Raw genomic sequence first — 26,254 nt, forward strand, 5'->3', positions numbered from 1 at the left:
CCTTGTTTTTCCCAATCCTACCGGTTTGCCATTTGGCACTAACACACTCCAGCTCCTGTGGGTGAGGGGAGCATGGAATGAGGAGCAGAGCTGGCTGGGATGGAGGAGTCCTGAGGGACTGGGGGCTGTCTGATGTGCAGCATACACAGTGCACCCTGGTTATGAGTGAAGACCAGGAGGCCAACACGTGTCAGGAACATAAGGCTGGCTCCTGTTCTGGGGGAGCAGGAGGAGGCAAGCACTGAATGGCAGCGAGGACATCATACCATGGTTATTTGATTTAAGTTAAACATCACAGGTGAATGCACAGCTGGCATGACTTTTTATTCTGTCGCTTTGAAATCAATGCACTTGGGTCAACAAAACAAGGGACTTGAAGTAAACAAGGATGAGGAAACGTCAAAAGAACTTCTGTGTACTTAGTCTCAATATCACTTGATGGCCCATCTTAAAAACTGCTTCCTTGGACTAGAAGGACTGATCCAAGTGTACTCAAGAACAAGGAAAGGAATCAATTGGTAAAGGAGGGAGGGAATAATAATAACAAGTAGATAAAAGTAAGTGTGGAAGTGAATTTAGCGAGAGAACCTAAAAATAGGCACTTGAGCAGCAGGAGCTGCTGAAGAGATATAACAAGATGTCCAGATGGTAGAATTGTTTTAGCTGTCAGTTCTCCATCGATTGTGAAGTATTTTCAGAGAAAATGATTTTCTTTTGTTGAGTAAAAGACAAATTGAGGAAAGAAAACAGAGTCCTCAGGTACCTAATGATGATACAGAATGTTCTAGACTCTTTTTTTCTTCCAAGAGTTATAAAAAACCTATGAAACAGCATAGGTGATACCTTTCTGCTTTGCAACTGAAGAAAACCACTGTTAAACTTGTATTATTTTGTCCCTACTGTTGTTCTAATCTAAGAAGTGTATCTCATCCCAAACCTCAGTAGCCTCAGAGTTTAACTTATTCCTAACCCTGCCTCAGTGATGAGGAGGCAGCTGCACAATCTGGGACCTTGTGTCCATCTTCAAGCCTTCAAAAGGAGACAGAGTCCCTGTGACAGCCCTGGTGGAGGTTCTGCTCTCTTGTCAGGGAGCAGAATTCAGAAGAAGAGATGTCTGAAAAAGCTTTGGCTATCTGAGGATGCAAGAGAGAATAGGAAGTGGAAGGGCAGGAGGGATTCCAACAACGTTTCCCTGCTGACCAGTCTGTGACCCGGGCCTTGCTGTGTCCCAGAACAGCTTTCCATGTGTCCACATGCCTGTTCTGGAGCTCTAAAGGGGCTGTATGAGACAGCATGGTGAGTGCTGCTTCCACAGCCCTCTATGCTTAATGTGCCCGTTAAGACAAAAGCCAATTTATTTCGAACATCACTTCCCTCGGCGCCTCTAATGTTCCTGCTTCTGAATCAAAGGGAGGCATTCTCCAGTAAGATGCTAATAAATAGCTTTTCCTTGGGGGAAGAAGCATTTTCCCATCTTTAAGAAATTTCGTTGGCCATGTGAAATTCAAATTTGTTAACTTGCCCTACAAACAGCAACTCATTTAGAAACAAATTACAAATATTAGATGGAGACAGTGAACTTGATAATGCAATGCTGCCACATCAGTTGTAGAATAATGCATCTTAATGAAGGCTTCCCATGTGAATAAACCATTATATTTACAAGCTTTTCACAGTTAATGACCCAGAACTGGATAACGAAACTCACATTTTTAGTGTGGTCCTCTGTCAGCAAAAGTATACATATTAATAATTGATGTTGCTGTAAAAATAGGACATAATATGAAGATTCCTGAGTTTGTGGGAAAATAGGACTACATGGTCCATTAACTTAAAAGGCTTATCTAATGTTTGATGGGCTTTGTCTTTAAAACCCTTGTTTAAATTAATAAGGCAAAATGGACATTTGTCTAAAAGAGAATTTTATTCCAACTCATCAGTCACGAGTACGCTGATGAGATTCTTCTGTTCTTTACTCATCTCCCCTTGTTCTCCCCAAAGAGGATCTGGGTTTTAGGGGAGTGGAAGACCCAGCAGTAGAAGGAAGGAGGAAGATGTTCCCTACAGCTCCAGTGTGATGAAGGGCCATGAAGTTGATGAGGGTACTGGGGCACCTCCCCTATGGAGACCCGCTGAGAGAGTTGGGGCTGCTCAGCCTGGAGAAGAGAAGGTTGTGTGGAGACCTCAGAGCACCTTCCAGTGTCTGAAGGGGCTACAGGGAAGCTGGAGAGGGACTCTGCCATCAGGAACTGGGGTGTCAGGACTGTGTTCAGACTGAAGGACGGTAGGTTTAGATCAGATCTACAGAAGAAATTCTTCCCTGTGAGGGTGGGCAGGCCCTGGCACAGGTTGCCCAGAGAAGCTGTGCCTGCCCCTGGATCCCTGGGAGTGTCCAAGGCAAGGCTGGACGGGGCTTGGAGCAACCTGGGCTGGTGGGAGGTGTCCCTGCCCATGGCAGGGAAGTGGAACTGGATGAGCTTTAAGGTCCCTTCCCACCCAAACCGTTCTAGGGTTCTACGAAACCCTCTGTCCATTTTCCCTTCTTCCACCCGGGAATCATTTTCCTGGCCTGAAGAACCTCCTTTGTGCTGAGTCAGCTGCTCCCCCACCTCCCTCCCAGCCGGTTTATTGTTCATTAGAAAGCACTTAGAGGTGTGCAGGCTGGCTGAGCACGCTCAGGGCTGCCCTGGCACGGGGAGGAGGCCCCATGCTGTGGAACTAACTGCTCCTCAATTGTCCCATTACGCTTACGAGGGAGAAGACAGTCTGAGTGTCAGGGAAATAAATACATTTCATTTTCCTCTGCGTCTTAAGGCTAACGCTCACATTACGCCTGAAAGGTGGATTTATCGCAGCTTTTATTGCTGGGTAGTTAATTTAGGGACAGCTTCTTCTCGTAGACCTGGAAGAGCAGAGCTGAAACACATGCTCCCCTGGTTTTATGGGATGTCATGAAATGTTCTGCCACAGCCAGTCCTGGCCGTAATTGTAAGATTTCAGAAGATGTACTGATTGTGTAGCGTTTTGCTGTAGATTTGCTGATTTTTGGTGCTTGTACAGTTTGCTTCTCTTGAGTAGAAACTTCGTTTCCTAAGCAAAGTATTTTTAAAGTAGTTTTAATAGTCACTTATCTTCATCAGTAGTGAAAGTGAAATTTTTTTTTTTTTTTTTTAATATTTGGACGACATGGGCAAGTAACTCCTTAATAGTAGGCTAAAAGAATTTACTACCAAAGTAACCAGGGGCTGTTCTTCACTTATAACTGTTCTTCTCTAGTGGGAGGTGTCCTTGCCCATCAGAGGGAAGTGGAACAAGATGGGCTTTAAGGTCCCTTTCAACCCAAACCATCCTGTGATTCCATGACATGATTCTACCGAATTTTAAACTCTGATCCAAACTACATTTAAAAGATTGATGTAGGATTTAGTTAAGTTCTTGATTTGTTATTTCCTCAGTGCAATTTGTCTGGCTGAGGGAAGGATGTGTTTTGAAGAGGTCTCTCGTCTCATGAATCACAGAATGGTTTGGGTTGGAAGCACCTTTAAAGCTCATCTCGTTCCAACCCCCCAAATGAAAAGTGTATTAATGTAGGTTCCATGGTACACAAATAGTGATAGCTACATCAATTATATGGCTGAATTCCTAAATTAGGCACAAAAAAAGGAACAAGTAAGCAAAATATATTGCATTCATTAAAGCTTCCCTACTCTCTGATTCACTTCAATGGCTTTGCCAATTAAAGTAATTGTTATATGCATTCAAACAAAGCATCTGCAGTCGGAGGCCTTGTTAAAAAAATATCGAAAACGGTTGTTTTATTGATTTATGGAATATATATTTAGAAAAATATTGATATGTAGCGTTTTTTTTTAGAAGATAAGAAAATCTGAAGTGGAGAAAACATTTACATTCATGAATTCATATAATTCTGCTTGTGTTTATTTCTGACATTATACCTGGGCAATGGTGTTCCACTTGTACTAAAAAAATGCAAGTATGGTTTGGGCTCTGAAAGGCAGTGATCTCATTGTTAGTGTGAGTCAAGCCAATGAAAGCCAATTATTTAGCTTGTTTCTTGCTTCCCAGAGTTTCTGTTTCAAAAATAAGCAGGTTAAAAATTCTTATTGAAAACAGGACAGATTAGTTATCACTGCGTGGTGAAATAACAGATAACTCAGTGCTGACATCCAGGCTGCAAGTGAAGCAGAAGTCATTTTAATCTTATGCTTGGCAAAACCAGGCCTGATCTGTTCCAGTGCTGGAACTGCCCACTTGGAAGAACTGAAGAAATATTTTAAATTTCACTTTATGGAGTTTGCAGTTTGTTAAAGCCTGTGTAATATTTACTTAGCCATAGTCTATAATGTTTACACAGAAAGCTATTCTGGGAAATGCTAATTTTTTTTATTTTTTTTTTCTGACTGGATGAAATGAATTATATTTATCAGGAATTCAAATAAGAAGGAATGTTTGGCAGACTGTTTTCTCAGATATAAATAAAAGTGTTATCTGAGACAACATGCCTAAATTAGGGTATGTTTAAAAGAGGTAAGAAGGAGAGAACAGCTTTTTATTTAAGGCCACATAGATCCTTTCATGTGAAAAGGGTCACAGAATCATGTCCAGCTGAGAAAAATGACATGAAGGACCACGGGGCTTGGTCCTCCTGAAAGGTGCATTTCTTAGGCTCTGCAATGTTTCCCTTTCCTTTTCTGAAGGGACGTGTTTCTGGATGTGCTGCTGGGACTGCAGTTGCTTGGCTGAGTGGAGGGAGAGGCTGTTCTGAGTCAGCCCAGCCCAGGCAGAAGAGGCTTGGGGGGAAAAACAGAGCAGAGCAGTGCAGGTGGAGAGGGGGACTTGCCTTTTTGTGTTCTCGTTTCCTCAGCTCCCCAGCCCATTCAGAGGGTTTAGGGGGAAGGGAGTTCGATTTACTCTGGGCAGTGGCAGAAACAACAAAATTCTCAGGGGGTTCAATAACAACTTTCACTTTCAAACTTTAGAACATTCCAATAGAATAAGGTACTTGGCAAACTTCAGCTTATCCAGACACAACAAGGCACTTAACAAGGCATGGACTGGAATTTCTTGGTCTGGCTTACAGTACTTTTTGGGAACAAAAAAGGTAGGGGAAGAAAGAGAAGGGAGAAGGAAAGAGGAAGGTAGACAGTCACCACCCCAGGATCCAGTAGCTTTTAAAGCCAGGGGAGGGGAGTGTGCCACACATCACATGTGTCACTGTCCTTTTATCTGTCCTGCTCCACTGTGTGGACCAGCTTTTCCAGCTCCATCCCCTTCTCTGGACACACTCCAGCCCCTCCATGTCCTTCCTGAATGGAGAGGCCCAGAACTGGACACAGCTCACCAGTGCCCAGCACAGAGGGAGAATCAGTGCCCTGCTCCTGCTGCCACCTTATTCCCGATACAGGCCAGGTGCCCTTGGTCTCTTGGCCCCCTGGGCTCACGTTCTTCCCACCTGATTGTTTTGGTCCAGCCAACTGTTCCTCTGGTCTCCTACATCCTCCCACCCTGTCGTAAATCAGTCCGATGGCAAACTGTTTATCCTAACATTTTATGCTAAAAGCAGCCTTTCCTTTCTGCAGCAGCCTGTGTTCTGAGATTATAAGTATAATTTCCTGCAGGGTCTGCCCTGTCAGGAGATTCAGGCAGTGAGAGGGATGAGTGTGCATCCATTGTTGGGTTTGGGCTGTTCTGCACCACCCTGAGACAAAGCAGTTGCCAAAAACCCAGTTCGCACATCCAGATACCCCAAGGCTGACAAACAGCCTGCTCTGCAGCAAAATTAAACAGCCATAACAAGCTCTAAATGGGTGTTTTGTGACAGGGGAATTTATAAATTCCAGAAACAGACCAGTGGAAGTACATGCCAGTTTAAGACCTGCAGAAATAGCAGGTTAAATTGAGCTGTAATGGTACAAACAGAGCAGGGAATTGTAGGTTTGTTCAGACGTCACGTGCGTGTTTTCCAGACGACTTAATGTGTTTTCTTGCCACGTCAGCGTGGTCAGCGTGGCTTTAACACAGACCTGCGCCTGGAGCAGTGGTCATGGTGGTTGTGTGGACCTGGCAGTAAACAGCAGGAATGTGGGGAAGGTCAGGATACAGTTATCAAGATATATGTGCCCTTAGGAGGGCTCTCACTGCTCTTCACAAATTAAACTGGTATATCAACGTGTGATTTATCGGAGGTTTAGAAAAAACATGTGCTGAGGGAATCGTGCTGCTTCTGCAATTAGGCTTTAATAAATAATAATAATAACGAGGCTTTACTTTAGAGCCAAGAAAAATCTCTGGAACATAGGCTCGTACTCTGTCATCGAGCTAAGGATGAAATAGAATCAAATTCCAGAAAAGATACATAAATTTTTGTGAACCAAGTAGACAGGAAAGAAAATAATACTGAATTAAGTAAAAGACTGGACAGTTCTTGGGTTTTACACTTATTTTCGTGGTTTTTTAGGCCAACAAAATTGAATTTTCCCAGAAATCATTATTCAGAACTTCAAATGGACCATCTCTTTCTGTAAAGCAGTTTTTATCTGAAAGTAAGACAGACATTTTTTAAAAAAGCCCTAATTGTAAGAGAAATTATATTTTTTGCAACAAAAGTCAGGTCTCCTTTGGGATGGACTTGGGGTAATGGATGGCTGGGTCTTCTAATTTATCTAAGTCGTGCAGCATTAGAAAAGCAAATTCAACATATTTACACATGAAGATCTGTGGTCATTTTTCAGGGGCCTGACGTGACCATACATCAGAGGGACCTGACCTTTGGAGCTCGCTGCCTATCTATCAGTGGGAACCAGTGCCTGCTTGCCACTCACTTCCTTTGGAGCCCAAGGAAGGGAATGCAGCATGAAAAGTGAGGGGAAATATAAAATCACTAGAGAGATGAACAGATTCTTTTATTTTATTTAGAGGTATCATTTTTTTCCCCCCCTACATCCTTTGATTGTATACTTGATATGGAGCAATGAGTCAGAGTGCAGAGGAGCAAGCATCAATTCTCCTGCTCCTAAATGGGAAGTCAGGAAATGAACACACTGGATGTGTTTGGTTTTAATTCCCTCCTTCCCCGTGATCATATAGATTATCTTCTGCTCCCCATAAACTGGCTATTTACATCCCAGTCACCAGTTACTCCCACCACTGCCCACCACGAAACGAGGGCTTGGCTGTGAACCTTCCAATAATCAGATACCAGGTTTAGGTTTCCTTCCTAAGACTCGACAGAAGCTGTCATGGGATTTGATAGGAACCCATTCCTTGTTTTTCAGAAGGTGTAGTTTCTAACTTATTTTCAGCACATCCCAAGCATTCACCATTAGGTCTGCACTAGTTAAAAAAATCTCTGGGAATTTTATCTTAAGCAGAGGCAGAACTGGCACCCGTGGCTCTGTTTAGCCATGTTTACTGTTAATGACCAGCAGATGTTAAAGGCAGCAATCCATAAAGTGTTATGCGTATTTAACATGGCAAAGCTTAGGAAAATGCGTATTTTACTTTCTAAAGGTAAGATTTTAAGGTTACTCTTAACTGTTGTATTTGCTATAGGCACAATCGGTTCTCGTAACCCTGTAAGGTGGCCAAGGGTAATTCCATTGCTGGGCAAGAAAATCACCCAAGAAAATCTCTGGGGGGAGAAGAAGAAAGCATGTTTGAGTTTGAAATTAAACTACTAGTTTATAAATTAATTATAAATTAATCATTTAAGAGCTGTAGAAGTGGGGAAGGGACAGGTTCCTTCTGGGAAGGGTGCTTTGATTTATTTTTTTTTTTTTTTTTCACTCTGTGCAATGTTACTGACCATGGACAGCTGTTCATTTCCCTGTGCTTTTGCAGTAAGATGGGAGGAATATTTTGATTATTTTTATATGGACTTATAGAAATACTGATGTATTAATATGCCAGTTTTAATGTTTCTCTTCCCTACTCCTGACACACACGTGCAGTGACTTGGAAAGGGGTGGGGGAAGAAAACTTTGCTGCTTTAATTAGGTTGGATATCAGGAAAAATTTCTTCACTGAAAGGGCTGTCCAGCCCTGGCACAGCTGCCCAGGGCAGTGGTGGAGTCCCCATCCCTGGAGGGATTTAAAAGCCATGCGGATGTGGCACTTGGGGACATGGGCCAATGGTGGCCTTGGCAGTGCTGGCCTAAGGGTTGGACTTGATGATCTTAGAGGGCTTTTCCAACCTTTAAGGCCTCTGGGAATTCTCCTCCAGAAATAAGGCACCTCACGGGCCTCGAAATCGTGACTGAGAAGTTGATTCAATAGAATTTCCTTGCCTGGGTCAAATTCCCTCAAACCTGGGGCAAATTCTACACAACCCATTTCCACATCTGCCCCACACATTGGGCCATGTACAGACAGCACAAAACCACTCAGCAGAAGACAAATTGTGCTGCTCCTGTGCCGTCCATCATTCCAGTTTAGTTCCTTATTCCTCAGAGGCTCCTTTTAAAACCCAAAGAACCTCAGAAATTAATTGCCTCGTCACGTGCTGAATTAGGAAAGTCTGAAGAACAAACAGAGTGGGGCATTTTCTTATTCTCTAGGCAGCACCACTTACGATCCCCAGGAATATCATTTCCTCTTCTCTCATTTTCTCCGTTCTCTTGCGCTGGGCATATCCACGCCAAACCTGAGTTGTAAACAAAGCTCTGATGAGATAAATGGGCCTTGTTACAGCTTCCTTTACTGGGGCAGACACAGGAAAAAACAAATCGAGGAAGGAAAGGCACAATACACAATTGAAACTATTGCTTTTTAGCAGGTTGCCATCTGATTTTTTTTTTTTTTTTAACAAATTCTGAGGTTTGTTATCCCTCGCACTGGTATATCTTGCTTCTAAACAAAACACTGTCATGGTTTCATGAAGTGTTCAGACTTAATATTTAGAGTGAGCTCTTGTTCTCATCAGGCTGAATTGTCTGAATTACTGATGTGTAAGGACTTTTTCTGGAATTTAGTGTTGATCTCCCTTTGCCATCTTTTCAAGATATGGAATGAAGTTCTTCCCTGGAGATCACAGGAAAAGGCATGAATTCTGAGATGCACTGAATTCCAAGGGGAGGCCAGAAAGAGCAACTGAGGTCATTAAAATCAGAATGGAAAAACAACGTGTAGGTTATAAAGTCATCCTGCATTGCCAGTGCAGGACTGTTCCCACTGATCTCGCATCTAGGGCTCTGTCTCATTTTAAGTGGTTTAAGTTACGTATTTTACCTTGCTGGACAACCTAAAAGTGATCATTTCAGAACACTTCCCATCCTCTGAGCTGTCTTTGTCCCCAGCTGTTCTTCTGAACAAAACGCTGCCACTTGGGGTTGCCAGAATTGTTGTTAAATTGAAAATTCACCTTTTGAATGCGAGTGGCAGCGTCATCTGGACTCGGACCCGTCTGCTCCTCTTGTTTAGTTGTTCTATTCTCTTCCAGGTAAATTCTCCTCATGAACACAGCCCGGCTGCGGCCCTGGCGAGCCCGTTCTGCCACCTGGATCAGCTTGATGGCCTCTGGAAGTGCCATGGCCTCGACAGGTTCCTTCAGCAACACAACCAAAAGGGATGGAACCAAGAAAAGTAAGAGAGTTACGAGTTTTGTTAATTGCCCGCCTCAATTAGCAAATGAAACAGAGAATGAACTACTTGTAGAAACTTTTCTAAGATGAAAATATCCTGTCACAGGCAGCAGACACTCCTGTCTCAGGGCTACCTTGCAGTATCTTGGAAGTTTGATATCTTGTGAGAGGTGTATTTCTGAGGATCTTGGGGAGCAAGTGAGCCTGGTGTGTTGATGTGTGATGAGGAAAACCTGATGCTATGGTGGGAAGCCACGATGGCTCTACATGGCTCGTACATCCTGCTGAGAAAAATGACATGAAGGACCACGGGGCTTGGTCCTACTAAAAGGTGCATTTCTTAGGCTCTGCAATGTTTCCCTTTCCTTTTCTGAAGGGATGTGTTTCTGGATGTGCTGCTGGGACTGCAGTTGCTTTGCTGAGTGGAAGGAGAGGCTGAGTCAGCCCAGGCAGAAGAGGCTTGGGGGAAAAATAGAGCGGAGCAGTGCAGGTGGAGAGAAGGAATCCCTTTTCTCGCTCCTAAGAACCCTGATGCTCTCCATGGAAAAGCCGAATCACTGTCCTTTCTTGCTGTTACTCCCCAGCTGGAGACAGTTCCCATTTAATCCTCCTACATATATTGTGTGGCACTTATTGCTTTCAGCAGGGCTTTCTACGACAGGATTACACAGAAGGACAAACGATGTGCAGAGGAGATTGCTCAGATTCACTCCACCGGTTTGGATTTATGGTGGACTGCCTGTAACAGCAGTGCCACGGACACTGAAGAATTCCATGGCCTGTTGCACAGCAGTGAGGATTTCCTGAGTGTCCCAGGCTGTGTGCAGGAGTGCTGACAACCCTCTAGCAATCCCAGCGGTCACTGAGCTGGAAGTGCAGCACAGGCCCTGCATTCACACTGTGTGAGATGATTTTATTAATGTTTATCGACTCTTCTGCCTCTGTGGCACTGGGAGATCCTGCCAGAGCCTGGTGCTCCCAGGTGAGCTTGTTGCAAACTAGACAGCATTATCTGATGGATGCCACATTGAGCAGGGGCAAGAGCAAAACTGGGGGAAACTAAAAGGCTCCAGGATCTCCTGGATGTACAGGATCTCCTCAAGCTGACACCAGAGTGCCAGAAGAGCAGACAACTCACCCAGAGCTCTCCTGGGGAGGCCAGGGGGGCTGCAGCTGCCCAGTAAAGCATCTGTGCTCTGTCTGACCAGGGCTGTTTCTAGCTCTGGGAACTCTCTCCCTCCCTTATTTTGTGGAACCAGCACACACAATCAATCTCTGGTGGAGAATTCGCTGGTGGGGCAATGCAGAAGTTTGACCAAGTGGTCCATCAGGACTGTATCTTATGGCTGTCCCATCCATGAATCCAGGTTGTCCAGGCATGTAGGCACAGTTGTTTATTTCAAGGGATCTGCTTGTAGGCAACATACCATTCCCAAAAGGTCAGAAGTATATCAAATCCAGATCAGCCTTCACTGGAGCACTCACGCGCTTCCCTGTAATCGCTTTTGCTCTGCCAAAACTCAATTTTCTACTCCTCCCAGCAGCTGCAGCTCTGTGGCTGCACGGCAGAAACTGCAACTTGCTGCTCAGGGTTGTAAAACAACCGAATGCCAACAGCTGTGCTGAGCTGAACTCCCAGTTCTGCCCCGCTCCAGTCAGGAATCCTGGTTCAGGAAAGCTTAAGCACAGCCTGATTTCAGTAGGGCTAATTACATGATGAGGGTTAGCTAGACAAATAAAGCACCTACTAAACTGGGCCAAAGTGTGCTGCCCTTTTCTCTGACACTCTCACACACATAAAGCAGAGTGGAACGATTTCAGTCTTAACCAGGCTCGGGATGTGACTGGATATTGTTAGACAGGAAAATCTTGGGGTTATTTTCTGTTGGTGCCTTATCTGTAAACAGACTATTACTTCCTAACTGCTATAAAAGCACTTCTCACTCTGTTGGCTCATGTGTTCAGGCACGTGTGGCTATAAACTAAACAAATTAAGTGTGATATGTAGGTAAGGGATACATTTACCTGCTCTTGCAAACCAGCATTCAGCAAAATCTCATCAAGGGTTTTCTCCCTCTCCCGCAGAACTTCCAGATTTTCTTCGATGAAATACTTTGGGATGGGTATTTCTATGTCTTCCTAGAAGAAGAAAGGCAGGAGATACTTTTTAGAGCTGCGTTTAAATTACATTACTGATTAACTGAACACCTTTACAAAGCAATTAAATAGAACAGAGATTGTTGAATGTTTCGGAGCGTTGGGGAATTTGACCTCTGTAACAGCTGCCGTTACTTTGCAATTACTTAAGGCCTAATTCAACAAAAACAAATAAATCAACCCAGTTTCTGAACCATGTGAGCCCAGAAATCTTTCTTTTTATAATAGCTCAATTATATTATCAAATTGCTAAAATATTTGGCAGGGTTGCCGGAAATTTAAACATGATTTCCACCAAACTGAATAGCCCTGGTTGTGTGATCATCCCACTTCTTGTTTTAATCAACATGAAAAATAGATCCATTCTCTTGCATTTTTTTAACCGTTACAAGGTTCCAAAGCCTAATTCTTTTTGTCTGCAGGTATTTTGACCTGTAGACAATCTGTCACTGTCTGAAGTATCTCAGTCACTTCTTCAAATGAGGCATGACTAGAAGAGGCTGTCTTTACTAGTTTCCATCTTTAAAAAGATGCAACTGATTTACATTTTTTTTGGTGATTCTCCTCCTGTAGAATTGCTGAGAAATGACAAGAGACGCAGAGAAGGAGACAAAAAAACCTCCCCAAAAGTTAAGATGCTGCGGAGTGACACAACCTGTTCCTTGTATCATACTAAAGACTAGGGATAACTCTTCAAGAACAACTACTGGCAAGTATATTTCTTGAAGTGGGGGGGGAACATGTCTTCATAGGCCTGATTCATACTGGTCCCTGTTCCCTATATTCTGGTTCAGGAATTCCTCAAGCAAACGATTTGCCCAGAAGGAGGGATGGGGGATACAGGCAGGAGTTACCCTGTCGTGCTACTCAGGAGGGGTTGCACAGTCGAATTACCCAGTGGTTCGTCCCCAGGTGCTTGTGGAGCCCAAGACAGGTACAAGACCTGGTGCTGTGCTCTCAGTTCTCCCTGATCTGTGGAAACTGGTGGGCTCTGACCTGCTCAGGGAGACCTCTGAGTTGATCCTCGTGGCCTCGGTGCCAGCTTTGGTGTGGACAGGGAGGAGGAGAAAAGCACTTCTGCCTTGACCCAGGCACATGGTGAACGTGCTGCTTGTGAGCCCTGAGGCCTCCCAGCTTCCAAAATATGTGGGGAAGGCTGTGGCCAAGGAAAACAGCCCCTGTGAACTGCCAATTCACGGATTCATTACCAATTCCCTCAGCAGCACGCTGTGCAGACCAGGACACGCCATAAGAAAGCTTCCAAGTGGGACTGTGTTGATCCCTGATGATTTTATCAATGCAGAGGTCTGATCAGCTAAAGTTTCTAAATATTTGTCTTGCTAAAGCTCCCTGCTTGCACCTTCCAACGCCCTTGATAGTTGATGGAAATGATTACACATTGTACTTTCGGTGCAAAGAACTCTGGGTGGATTTACAAATCTGGCCGTTTTGAGGTGTAAGAAATCCAGGGGTTTGTCTGGATGCCCTCATGTAGGGCTGACCAGGTATCCCTGATGTCTCACCTGGCCCTTAATTACGAGTGATTCTGGACTTGGGACTTTTACTGACTTGTAAAGATGAGATCAAAGCTGTAACAGCGGGGCTGAAAGGAGCCTGCTTCTCTTCATAAAATCTCTCTCTGGGGCCCAGCATTGAAAAGATAGGCTCGGGATGTTTATCCTGAAGTCAAATTTGCAGCTTTTTAGCCCCTCGTGGCTCCACGTGGGGATTTGAGGGTCCAAATCCCTTCACAAATTAGCCCAGGAAATGGAGTGACTGGATGTTGGAAGGCAACTGTACAAAACCACGAGGTACAGAACTAGAGAAACATGATGCTTTGGCCTTACAGTGACATAGCACAAAGTATGCAATATCATCACATAAGATATAAAACGAGACAATTCTGTTGTGTTCTCTGCCTGCAATTATGCTGGATTTTAGCCCATGATAATACAGAGGAAAGAAGGAGTGGATGTACCCTTGCTGGGCAGATTCTTTGAGGAAACAGGAGTTATTTGTCAAGTAATTTTATTCTGTTACTAAGAATATGTGAATATTTTATTAAAACCATAAATCTGTATCCCTATCAACTAGCAAAATATATTTTCTTTGGAAAAAAACCCCTGAAATCTTTTCTTTTGTGGTAGGTAAGGATGTCGTGCCTTCTTAAAATTAAGGTGTGGTGCAGGAATTTGAATTTATGCTTGTTTTTTAGTAGATGTCAGGCAAGACTTTTCAGACTTGCCAACATTTTCCTGCAGGTGGATTTACTGCTAAGTCACGAAAACAGCAATGCCTAAAGATTTCAAAACGTGATTTGAAGGATTAGTTTCCCCAGAGATGTTTACATTCTCTCATAGCTGAAAATAGTTCAAAAGCGTGATTAAAGTAGAAGGTAGAGCTGGTTTAAAATTCACGGCGATTCCTACCCTAAATTTACAGAAACATGTTTGTAAATCTCAGATAACGTTGTAATGATATCAGGCAATTCACCTCAGATCGTGGAAGAAGCAGGAATTCGAGCTGGTTTTAGCAGAGCAGTGGTACCTGAACGTGACAATAGATGGAGCTGTCTGCGAGAGAAGGAACCACCTTCGCCAGATGGTTTTTTCTCCTGCTTTCAGAGCTCAGCTTGCACACTTTGCCTCGCTGTCACACTCGTGTTTTGAGGGCTGCTTTTCCATCAGGCACTCCTCGACCCCGGGCACTGAACGTGCTCCTGCCTCCTTCACAGTCAGAGACTGGTCTCAAATGTTTGTTGTGCTACAAACGAGTGGACTTGTCTGTGCAAGTCTCAGCATCGCCTGTGACCCCTGGAAGAGGCCTGGCCAGGCTGATTTCACCAGGACACAAAGGACAGACCGAGGTGGACTGTACCTTACGGAGCAGTTCCCATTTTCCGTCTAATCCCACAGGAAAATCTTGCCAGAGTCAAGCTACCGACACCACCAGCAGAGCTGTCAAAGTTAACCCTGCCACAGGGCAGGGTTAGATGGGATGTTGGGGAGGGAGGAATTCTTGGCTGTGAGGGTGGGGTGGCCCTGGCACAGGTTTGCCCAGAGGAGCCACGACTGCCCCATCCCCTGGGAGCAATCCCAGACCTGGAGGGCTGAGCCTCCCAGGAGAGGCAGAGACCTACCAGGGGGCGATTGAGTTCCATCAGGATGTCATCCAGGCACTGGCACTCGGAGTTCTCCACCTTCACCATCTCCCTTTTTATCTCCAGGATGCGGCCCATGACGCTGTCCAGCACCGGCCGGATTGCCGCGCGCTTCTGCCGGTGAAGCAGGTGGTCGTAGGCGGCCGCCAGCTTACGGAACACTTCCAGGTACTGGATGTAGGAAGTGGCCAACATCTTGGACACCTTCTCGAGGTTCGTCTCTGGCTGCAGGAACTCTTCCCTCTCTTTCTGGAGCAGCACGTCCAGGTCTTTCTGGGCGTCTGCCCACATCTTGCAGTAAGTGCTGGTTGAAAAGAGGAAGGCTGTGTTAGCCTGACACGAAAGCAAGAGATGCTAGGGCTTTGTGTGTGTGTGTGTGTGTGTGTGTGTGTGTGGAGCTCTCAAAAAAAACACAAACCTGGAAATGCGAGCCATTGCATTTATAAAAGAGATTTTAACTACAAAGTATCTGAAAAACCATTAGCAAAAGTTTCCCTTTTTGCTGAAGAAAGCTTAAAAGCTTTTCAACTGAATTCTTAACATGCTTGAAGCATCCTTTGAATGCTTGGAGTTACGACCACCAGCAGTGCCAGGAGTTTTGTTTGGTGGTGGTAACTGAGAAGATGTTTAATAGAAAAGGTGTCCCCCCCCAAATTCCTTTAACAGGGAAGGTCTACTTGAGGCCTCTGCATGTTTGGGCTGAGGACCAACTGATGTTTCTAAAGTCTGTGTTGCTGTTCTGCCTTTCTGCAGTGGTTGACTGCAGTTAACTGCAGGGTAAGGGTGGGGTTGGTGCCAACGCTAGAGCAAAGCTGTAGGCGTTATTTCGAATATTCAAATGAGGAAAATAATTTATTTCTGTGGTAGCAACCATTGCTCTCCAAGTAATTGCTTAATATCTGGTCCAGTGGCTACGGGATTATGTGGCATGGAAGACGTCACCTAAGACCATCTTCATTTCCAGAGGACAATAATGCTGTTCCCTTGGTAGTTTTGGTGGGAATAGCTTTGATGTGAGCATGGACTGGCTGTCAGTGGCTTTTTGTGAGGAAAGGAGATCAGTGCAGAATAGCCTGGGAAATCAACCTAAAGCAGTAAGAAATAGACTCTGAGCACTGAGGCTTCTATTCAGAGAAGGGCTCAAGGAGCGGGTTTGTCATGGAAAGGTGCTATCCCCTATGGTAGGGATGAGGTCTTGTTCTCCTTTGTAAACTCTCTTTGCCAGATGGAGACTCTGGGGTGTGAGAGGTGTTAAAAATCTTACATGTCTGAGAAGCCTTCTCTAGCAGCAGAGCTCAGAAATTCCTTCTGCACTGAGACTCAGTTATGTTGGGAGAAAACCAGTTCAATCATGCTGGCAGGTTTGCAGGAGGAGGGGAAAACAGTGGGTATGGGAACAGGGAAAGCTGACTGTTGTTTGTCAGTCATAGCAATAAAGGCCGTTGACCTCAGTGGTGCAATCTAGACCCATCCGTGTGCTTAACCAAGTTATCACTTGCTGTTCCTAGAGCTCCTCAATAAAAAAAGGAGGAGGACAGTAGAAGGCCCTGCCTTTATTAGATGAGCTTTCAGAGCAGACCTCGTGCTGCTCTGAGGGAGTGCTGGTGTGTTAATTCTGCCCAGAAAGCTGGGCCAGCTGTTAAAATTGCTTGTGCTCGCTCGTAAATGCCTAAGTTGGAGCTCTGTCAGCTGATCTTATCATTCCCAATCGCAGAGTACAGAATGACCTGAGGCTTGTGCTGCAAGAGGGCCATGTGGGATGGACAGGACAGACTCCAGCCCGCAAGTGTGGGGTGTTCTGCACGTCCTGGATGCTGACAGGGCCGTTGGGACTACCCGGAGCAGTTGGCAAAAACACCATTAACCTGAACCCTGCTATTGAATTTGCACCATTAGCTTTGTCAAGTGTGTATTATGCTCTTCAGCTGATCTGGGTTTCTGCAGGATGCAGCTGGTCGTGCTTCTAATGCTCCTGCAGCCCACCCAGGTCTTTCCCCTTCCTTTTTCCCTACTTCACTTACATCCTATTGCACCACCCGTATCACTCAATTGCAGCAATTAACCCAGGTGCAGGAGATAAGCAGAGTGGAGAAAGATGGGCACAAACAAGGTCAGCAGTTAGGTGGGAGCTCTGCTGGGTGATCCCTGGGAGTTCTGAACGCTTCCTCCGGAGCCAGGATACGGGAGGATGTGCGTCGGCCTGCGGGGTTTTCCACGCAGGAGGAAACAGCCCAGCGTTCTACGTGCTTTGCTGTGACTTCTCACAGACAGTGGGGGGGTCATAAACCTTCAGGGAAGCCCAGCCCTGTGGGCTGTCCCCACAGCCACCCCAACTGATTTACGAGCCGTGGGTATCCACGGGCTGGAGTGTTTCCCAGGCAGGTTATTGCAGGGAGCCAGCGGATCTTACCCGCGCCGAGAACCGACCCCACCGCTCACAATCATCTCCCTTTCTGCCTCCTCTGACTGAGGAATGTCAAGTGGTTCCTCCTGCTGAGCCAGCGAATATCCAGTCTCTTTTTTTTTTCCTCTGTTTTGAATGAGCTGTGGAGGGAGGAGGGGGCCGGGGCACTGCAGCCCTTCGGAGGACGTCAACGTAAGGCACTCCAGATAGAACGTAATTGCTTCCATAAAGCACTGGGTTAGCAGATAAGCACTGAGACGATTGCAAGCACGTTGCTGTGGGTCAGATGTTAAGACTGTGGGTATTATGGCGTGATTGCAGCTTTCGCAGCAGAGATGTTTTGTGCAAATGAGGGCAAAAGAAAGGACGGGCCCGCTGGAAAAGAAAGTATGGAAGGAAAAGGTTGATGTGGAAGTGTTAAATTTTCAGCTGGGATGGGCTGATTGTCCCTGTGTACCTGCTGTGGTCAGAGTGACTGACACCATGGGGGGACCTGGCCCTAGGGCTGCAGTTTGTTAGGCATGTGATGGGGACATCAGATACTTGATAACAGGACAGGGCAAGCAGAAAAGTGATCTGAGTGTTTCTTTGCTTCACCCTGATTAAAACCCTAGAGGAGACATCCAGAGCTACTTGTTTCCCCTCCCCAGAACAGCTTTACAATAGTTATTTCAGGTTTTAACTGGTGTCCAAATGGGAGCCCTCCTGGACTAGTTTGAAGGATCAGGTGTATTTGGTGTTTATAGTCCTACCTGGGGCTCTTGGCAGAGGTGCTGTGAACCAGAGGAGCCCGTCAGCTTCAGAGACAAACATGTGCAGGAGGAGTAAGGAGGAATAACTTCAAGGTTGTGCCTTAAAAGCAAAGGAGAGGGCTGCCTCTCAGCCAGACAATGTGTGACCCCTAAGTCCCCATTTGAATTTTTGCCTGTTTGCTCAGTGTCCCTTTGCATTAAGTTGTGAACTCCCTCTAAATTGCTTCCACACGCTGAAGGGGGAGGACAACACAGCCTCGAGTGCTTGTGCTTGCTTTATTTGCTGTTCCTGGTTCATCCTGTAGGCTCGTTCCTGCTCTGTAATGAGCATCTTGTGAGCTGTATCCAGTGGAATTGCATCCGAATTAGATGGGATTAGAGCATCTAACCTGCCTACTAGTGCAGGTAACCAGCAGGACTGAACTAACCCCCCTACTCAAGCCATCAGGTCACTAAATTCTGGGGAAGAAGGCTGTCTCCAGATGTCTCCATGCATGCAGCAGTGTAAGCAATGGTACAAATTGTCATAGCAACTACAAAATAGGGGTGTTGTGGGGAAAATAAGCAATGCTGTAATGGGATGTGGAAAAAGCACATCGAGTGACTAAACTCCAGAGCCCCCAGAGTGCTTTCTGGCAGCTTACAGCTTGGAGGGAAGGTCAAAGCTTTAACTCCTCACTGATGTCCCTTCTCTTCCCTCCCACAATGTGGGAATAGAGTCTAAAGCACAGGTTTAGGAAGTCTTTTTTGCCATAGCAGGATTTCTGGTTTGAATCTCACTTTTACCACTCAAAAATAAAACTTCCTTATTTAGAGCGAAGCCTAGCAATGGTTTTGTTTTGTTTTGTTTTGTTTTTGTGGTTTTTTTGTGTGTGTGTGTGTTTTTTGTTTGTTTGTTTTTGGTTTTTTTTTTCTGCTCAAGTTATAGGGGTGTTTAAAATCCTGCCAAATTACATATTGCCTCGTTTTAATTTTCCAGGTCCCTCTAACTCTGCTTGTTTGCTCGACCCATCTCTCCCTACACTTGGACGAGTGTGCTGGTTTTGAGTGCAGGTAGGGTGAGCCTGCTTTTACTGGTGTTACGCCGGTTCTAAGGCTTAAAAACCTTGGAAGGGTTTGTGCTGAGCATCACTAACTGTTCCTCAGACCGCTCTTGAGCTGAGCCTAGAATCTGGCATCAGTGGAGGTCACCTTTTGTGGCTTTTCTTCCCCTTCCCCTCCTCCTGAAGTGTTTTGGTGTTTTACTTGGCTACCAAAGGGAAATAGTGTCTCTGCTGTTGCAGGACATGGCACACTTTGCGCTCCAAGCTGTGTCTGTCCCTGGATTTGTCCGTGGGCTGGACTCTGGCTGCTTTGATGCCTCGTTTTTCTGGGCTGTCCTCTGAGGATGGGAATATCTCTTGCTTCCACAGCCAGCCACGTTAATGCTGTGGCAGTGTAGGGCTGCATGGACCCTACTTTTTTTCCTGAGAGATGGGCATCTATTAAGAGAGGGAAGGGAAAACATTTGACTCTGATTTGGCCTAGCTCTCTTCACCTAATTTGGAAGCTCCTGTGTGATTCAGTGAGCCCTAAACTGGATGTGTTAAAACATTTCTGAAGCTCCTCTCTTGCCACTGCAAACCACCTGAGCTGCTTCTTTCTCAGGAGATGGGACTGGGCTGTGCTGGGCCATCAACAGGGACTGGAAAAAGCACCACAGGGTTTGTGAGAGGAAGGGGATGCGCAGCAGGGCTCAAGGAGCCCAGCACTTATCCCCTACCATGCAGGACAAGCCAGCAGTCACACCGAGAAGCAGAGGGGACTGAGATGGGGGTCCAGTGACAAGGAAGTGTGTGCAGGGGCCAGTCCTCAGGGTCCCCTCCAGACACAAGTCAGTCATTGTGCTGAGCCCTGGGCAAACACTGGGGAGGGAAACCCTGCCCTGCAGCCTCTGTAAAATAAAGAAACAAGACACAAAGGTTGGGAGGGGAAAGTGAGGCCCCTAGAGGAAAAGGGGTCTGTACAAATGCTGCTGCTTTCCTTTTTCCTTCTCTCTTTCTAAAAACACCAGACTTAGGATGCCTGCTTGGCTGATCCAGGCCAGCAGTTAGCTGTTTCCCCACCACAGCCTTCTCAGGTATTGCAAGGTGATTGCTGGGCTAAAAATACTATAGGACTACCCTCCTCTTTTCTCTTTTGTCCTATTATAGACAAATCTTTTTGGAGGTGGAGAGGTGCAGGCAGAAACAGATCAGTGTGGGCAACCTGTGAGTTGAAGAAGTGTTTGGACGATGCTCTCAGTGGCATTCTTGTGGTGTCCTGTGCAGGGTCAGGAGTTGGACTCAATGACCCTGATGGTCCCTTCCAACTCAGCATGTTCTCTGATTTTATGAACCAAATTGGCTGAAATGTTGTCTGAATTAATTCCTGATTTAAAAGCCTTTAGCCTGCAGTTCAGAGCAGTGCCGGCTCATGAGCCTGTTTAAGCCTGCCTTGCTCCTTAAACAAGATTAGTCTCACAGTTATGCCAAACTCCTCAGCTGGTGGTGAATGTAACTCTGCCAGATGACTTTTTAAGCATGCCTGCTCTCTAGCCACGAAGTTTTACAGAGTTTGGAAGCATTTGGGGAAAATAAAGGATAAACCTCAGCAGGCTTTGGTTGTGACAGGAGGAAAACACACACAGCCTGCTGGCATTGTTACCGTGAACAGCTCTGTGCCTCTGTCATCTCCAATTTCAGTCTTGGGTCCTATGACAGAAGGACAATGAGGGATAAAGGATTTGTGTGGCAGAAATGTAACGGGAAACTGCAGGGAGGGTGAGGGAGCAGCTTCACTCAGCAGCAGCAGCAGCAGCAACACTTCACCTCGGCAGGTCTGAGGCACCTGCTCCAGCCTGACTCTCGAGGCTGACAGGGAAAAGGGCTGTTCCCTTACAGGAGGACATGCCAAAGTGAATAAGCCTAAATTCTGGGGTGAACTTTGCTGCTGAGTGCTCCAAAGGCTGCCCTTCCCTCTGGGGTTAGCAGGACAATTGTGTCCTGCGTGGCCAGCAGGTCAAGGGATGTGATCCCAACCCTCTGCTCAGGTTAAGAGCCCAGCTGCAGAGCTGCCTCCAGCTCTGGGGTCCCCAGCACAGGAAGGACATGGAGCTGCTGGAGAGAGTTCAGAGGAGGCACCAAGAGAATTGGGATGGTTCAGCCTGGAGAAGAGAAGGCTCCAGGGTGACCTAATTGTAGCCATTCAGTACCTGAAGGGAGCTTACAGGAAAGATGGAGAGAGACTATTTACAGGGGCCTGGGGTGACAGGACATGAGGGAATGGCTTCAAGCTGAGAGTAGGTTTAGACTGGATAACAGGAAGAAATCCTTCCCTGTGAGGGTGGTGAGGCATTGGCACAGGTTGCCCAGAGAAGTCGTGGATGCCCCGTCCCAAGAAGCATTTTCCTAGAACACACTTTTCTCCGTGTGGCAATGAAGTTTTATTTCAGCTTTAACCATCCCAGATGTGTAATTTTAATTTTTTCTTCGCCCCCCAACCCCTCCTAGAAGAGGAAAGAGCCATCACCCATCTGGCTGCCTACAATTCCATGCACAAAGGGCAAGTGCTGTGTCTGGGTGCTGCTCTGCCCCTGCGCAGGAGCAGGAGGCTTTAAGCTCAAAGTTAACACAATCTACTCAGTTTCTGGATAACTGTGGCCTGTTTTTTTGCTGTTTCCTAGCACAGGTGCTGCTGGGATATTTCCACTGACAGTGCTTGCTCCCAAAGGAGACACTGTCCAAGTAATGCACGAGATCCTTCCCTACCTGCTCATTAAGATGAAGGTGGGCACGGGAGGGAGCTGCAGCTTTGAGCCTCAGCTGTGATCAGTTTGACCCTGTCCCTGATTTCCTGCTTTAACATAACCAAGATGATGTGCTAATGCTCGCCAGGGGGTGGAAGGAGGGGCAAAGATGGATCTGTGACTGCTTGGGAGATGCAGGGGAGAGAGAACATGCCAGGAATGCCCAGGAGGAAGCTCATAATTGTGGCGTTTGGATGGAATTTGAAGAATATGGCCTGGGGCCAGACCCTGAATGAGGGGATAAAAAGAAATATTCAACAACAGCCCAATGGCTGAGTGAGGCTGGGGCCCCGTGGGAAGAAAATAGGATGTGATCACAACATAAGAAATTGCATCGTAATTCAGCCGCGGAGAGTGGGGGAGACGAGGGGAAGTTGCACTGACACTCTTTCACATTTTGGTTTTTGCCACACTAATTTTCTTTACCTGAGGGACGTAACATAAAATACAGAGCTTTCCTTTGGTTGTTCCTGTCGGAAGCAGAAGGGGAGATGCTAAAGATCTTGTCTTAGACCCATATTTAACCAGCGAATTCATATAAACTCTATTTGTGACGTGAGGTTAAATTTTAAAGCGCTTTTGATTGTTTAAAGCTCCTTGGTGGCAGTGGTAAATGTCTTGTAGCTGATTAAAACTGGGTAGGAGTGGTAGCAGTGCCAGGACTCGTCTTTGAACTTGTCTGGACTAGGACTGTCAGGGCAGAGTAAGAAATTACTGGTCAAGATCCTACAGGTCAAGGAGATGGTAAACAAATCCACTAAAGAGGAGGAAACACATCAGGAAAACATAAATGCAAAAGCATCTATGTAAATCTGGTGTTCAGTGTCAGGAGCAAAAGGTACATCTGTATGCAAATGCTGAGGGCTGAGTACTTTAGGAAGTGAGATATTCCAGCACTTTTTAATCACCCTACAGCCAGTGGCTGTGCTCACTCTCCTGGGCACTGTGAGCGTCCCTGGAAAATGCCAAGCATGTCTGGACATGCTGACTTTTTCCTTGGCTGGCTGCTGGAGTTACTGACCCAAAGAGGACGTGGCTGTGTGCTCTCTCAGCATCCTGGCTCTGCCCTGAGACAAAGCTCACTAAGGCAGTGGAATTAAACACTGCCATGGGCTTTAGCCCACACCTCTGTTAGAATCACGGGGCCTTGAGGATTCCAAACGTGCCTCAGAACTCCAGCTCAGAAAAAAAGCTTTGTGTCGTGCAGCATTTGTATTCCTGAAGTACCAAAGTTCTTTCTCACAACCCCCTTGCGTTATTTAGCTCTTTGCTTCGCTGCCTTCACGTGAGGAAGACTGTTATAATTCTGTCACATGGCATTTAAAATATTTTGGAAATGGCCTCAAGTTGTGCCAGGGAAAGTTCATCATGAATGGTTTGGGTTGGAAGGGACCTTAAAAGCACATCCAGTGTCACCCCTGCCATGGGCAGGGGCACCTTCCACCAGCCCAGGTTACTCCAAGCCCCGTCCAACCTGGCCTTGGACACTTCCAGGGATCCAGGGGCAGCCACAGCTTCTCTGGGCAACCTGTGCCAGGGCCTGCCCACCCTCACAGGGAAGAATTCCTTCCTAATATCCAATCCAGCTCTGCCCTTCTGCTTAAGGCCATTCCCCCTTGCCCTATCACTCCATGCCTGTGTGACAAGTCCTTCTCCAGGAAAGGCTGCCTTGGGGCTTGTCCTTCTCCAGTTTCCTTGTAAGCCCCCTTTAGATACTGGAAGGATCTAGGACAGACTGGATATTAGGAAATATTTCTTCATGGAAAGGGTTGTCAGTCCTTGGCACAGGAATCCCCATCCCTGGAGGGATTTAAAAGCCACGTGGATGTGGCACTTGGGAACATGGGTTAGTGGTGGCCTTGGCAGTGCTGTTGGAACAGTTGGACTGGATGGTTTTCCAACCTAGACAATTCTATGATTTATGGTTACAGCCAGGAAAACCTCACCACATACAACTGTGTAACAGTAGCCTGGGTAACTTCCTTAAGAACCAACCCAGACTTGTGTTTGTGAAGGGCTGGATTAGCCCAGCCCTAAATCCTGTGCTGAGCGCAGCTACAGCCTGATTACATCTAACTGAGCCCAGCAGCATCGGTGTGTCCAGTGGCAGCCCCTTTCCAGCACCACCACCTCGCTCAGAAGCAGAACTGGATATGTCTTTCTGTCATGTGGTGTGAGATGTGTATCATGTTTATGTGGATTTGCTGTTCGGTGTTGGCAATGCAATAGGAAATGCTAAAGAGCCCCCTCTCTGTTGAAATTAAACTGAGTTAAAACAGTTGGATCACAAGGATTTTCCAGCTATACTCAGCCACGATTCAGAGGCTTGGTAGGAATGACAGACTCTGAGATAACTCTCAGGAAGAGGTCAAGCACTGCTTTTGTGTTTGGTTCGTATGTTTGTTTTTTTCCCCCCCTCCTTCTAAACAATGCAATTTAGATAACTATCCATTAATTTGTGAACTCCCCTGAACTGGCTCCACGGCAGTGTAAGGCAGGATTTGTGCTGTTACAAGCCAAGTCCTGCACTGGATTCACCAGGGACCCCTGACCAAGCTTTCCTCACACTTGTGCCTGCTGGAGTCTGTGCTGGGTGTGTGTCCTTGGATCCAGCCCCCAGACAGTCTCTGCTGTACCCTTGGGAATGTTCTCTATTCCTTTCGCCTCACCTTTCTCTCCTGAGCCGAGGAGCATGGAAAAGGAAGCTGCAGGGCTGGAAAGCAGTGGAATTTGTGGTGGTATCTGGCTGAGGCTGTAAATGTGTTTGAGGCAGGAGGCTGGGTTAGAGGAGAAAAGAAGGCTCAGGGGAGACCTTACTGCCTTCTGGAGCTACCCGGAGGAGGTTGTGGTGAGGTGGGGGTCAGCCTCTTTTCCCAGGCAGCCAGCTCTAGGACAAGGGGAAATGGCCTCAACTTGAGCCAGAGGAGGTTAGAGGTGATATTAAAAAAAAAAATTCTTCACTAAAACAGCGGTTAAGCATTGGAACAGGGTACTGCCAGGGATGGTGGAGTCACCACAGCTGGAAGTGTTCAGAGAACAAGTAGACGTGGCACCCCGCAATATGGTTTAGAGGGCATGGTGGTGGCTGAAGGTTGGACTTGGTGATCTTGGAGGTCTTTTATAGTCTTTATGATTCTGTGAAATCCAAGGTGGAGGTGACAAGGAGAGCTGCTCTAGTTCTGAGGCTTGGAAGTGCGAGGGGTTTTACCTGGCAAGGAGTTGGGAGTTTGGAAAGATGATACTGAGCAAAAGTAACAGGAGGTTTTGATGCTGAGTAGGAGGACCATGGGAAAGAAAACAGGAGAGGCTTTGCTCACAACCTGCTGGGGCAGCAGTTTGGATATGGCCAGGTTTGACCAGGCCAGAGCTTAGATGTGAAGGAGAGGAGGCGAGGGAGGTAGAAATTAACCCCCGAGCTGCTTTTTAGATTTTTTTTTTTCCTTTCTCTAATGTGCTTTCGCTTATTCAGCTTGAGCAAGCCACAACCAGCTCAGAACAGGGAATAAGAACCTCCCCAAACCGAGCTGTGCCCAGGGCTCTGCGCTGCTGGAGCTGGAGGATAATGCTGTGGGAGATGCTCACCGTTCAGCTCCCAGCGCTGTAGCACAGCAACAGTATTAATTCCTGCTTAATGCGGGGGCTTGGACTCTTTGAGTTACGTTCCCGGAGGAATGGCACTTCGGGACTCGGATCCAGTGCCATCCTCGGTGCCTGCTTGTCACGAGCAAACTCGGGAAGCTTTGCGTTGTGCCGAAAAAAAAAAAAGAAAAAAAAAAAAGAAAAAAAAAAACACCCCGATGGGCGGATGGGTCTGTAAGCGAGGAACCTTCTGAGCAAAGGGAATAACGTGGCTCTTTGCCTAACTTTGCTCCCATCGCGGTCGCTCCGGGGGGACGAGTCCCGCCTGCCCCCCCCCCGCCAGAGCCGGCCCTGCCTCCCCTCGGCCCGCCGGAGCTCGGGGTGCTTTTAAACCCCCTTCCCAGGGGGGGCTCTCCCCGCGCTACTCACGCCTGGGACATGCTGGGCAGGGATCCCCAGGGCCGGACCCCAACACCGATCCCGATCCGAGGCTGGTCCCGGTCCCTGTGCCGGCCCCGGGCCCGTTCCGGCCGCCGCCGCCGTTACCGCGGAGACGGAGCGGGAGGAGCGAGCCCGGCCCGGCCCGGCCCTGCCCCGGGGCTTGTCCGGGCCACTAAAAGGACTTTTAGGTTCCCCCCCCACACACACACCGCTTTATTCCTTTCCTCCCTCTCCACAGAATCACGGAACGGTTTGGGTTGGAAGGGAGACTCGAAGGCCATCCCGTCCTGCCCCCCCCGCCCCTGCCATGGACAGGGACATCTTCCACTAGATCAG

General features: G+C 46.8%; 1 protein-coding gene across 2 annotated transcripts in view; it reads right to left on the reverse strand.

Annotated features, from left to right (window-relative positions):
• The window catches only part of IQCA1 (IQ motif containing with AAA domain 1), a 105,562-nt gene extending 79,592 nt beyond the window's left edge, over positions 1 to 25,970 (reverse strand). For both annotated transcript variants that reach the window (XM_027905602.1, XM_027905601.1), the window contains exons 1-5: positions 25,907 to 25,970; positions 14,896 to 15,220; positions 11,625 to 11,738; positions 9,380 to 9,562; positions 8,591 to 8,662 (exon numbers count right to left, since the gene is read on the reverse strand). In XM_027905602.1, coding sequence (XP_027761403.1) covers positions 8,591 to 8,662; positions 9,380 to 9,562; positions 11,625 to 11,738; positions 14,896 to 15,220; positions 25,907 to 25,917 — 705 coding nt within the window. In that variant the 5' untranslated portion in view covers positions 25,918 to 25,970. The remainder of the gene's footprint in view (positions 1 to 8,590; positions 8,663 to 9,379; positions 9,563 to 11,624; positions 11,739 to 14,895; positions 15,221 to 25,906) is intronic.
• Positions 25,971 to 26,254: the final 284 nt, after the last annotated feature.

The sequence above is a fragment of the Empidonax traillii genome, unplaced genomic scaffold, assembly GCF_003031625.1.
Source record: "Empidonax traillii isolate 1590-97213 ecotype Southwest subspecies unplaced genomic scaffold, ASM303162v1 scaffold1172:size163604, whole genome shotgun sequence".
NCBI lineage: Eukaryota > Metazoa > Chordata > Aves > Passeriformes > Tyrannidae > Empidonax > Empidonax traillii.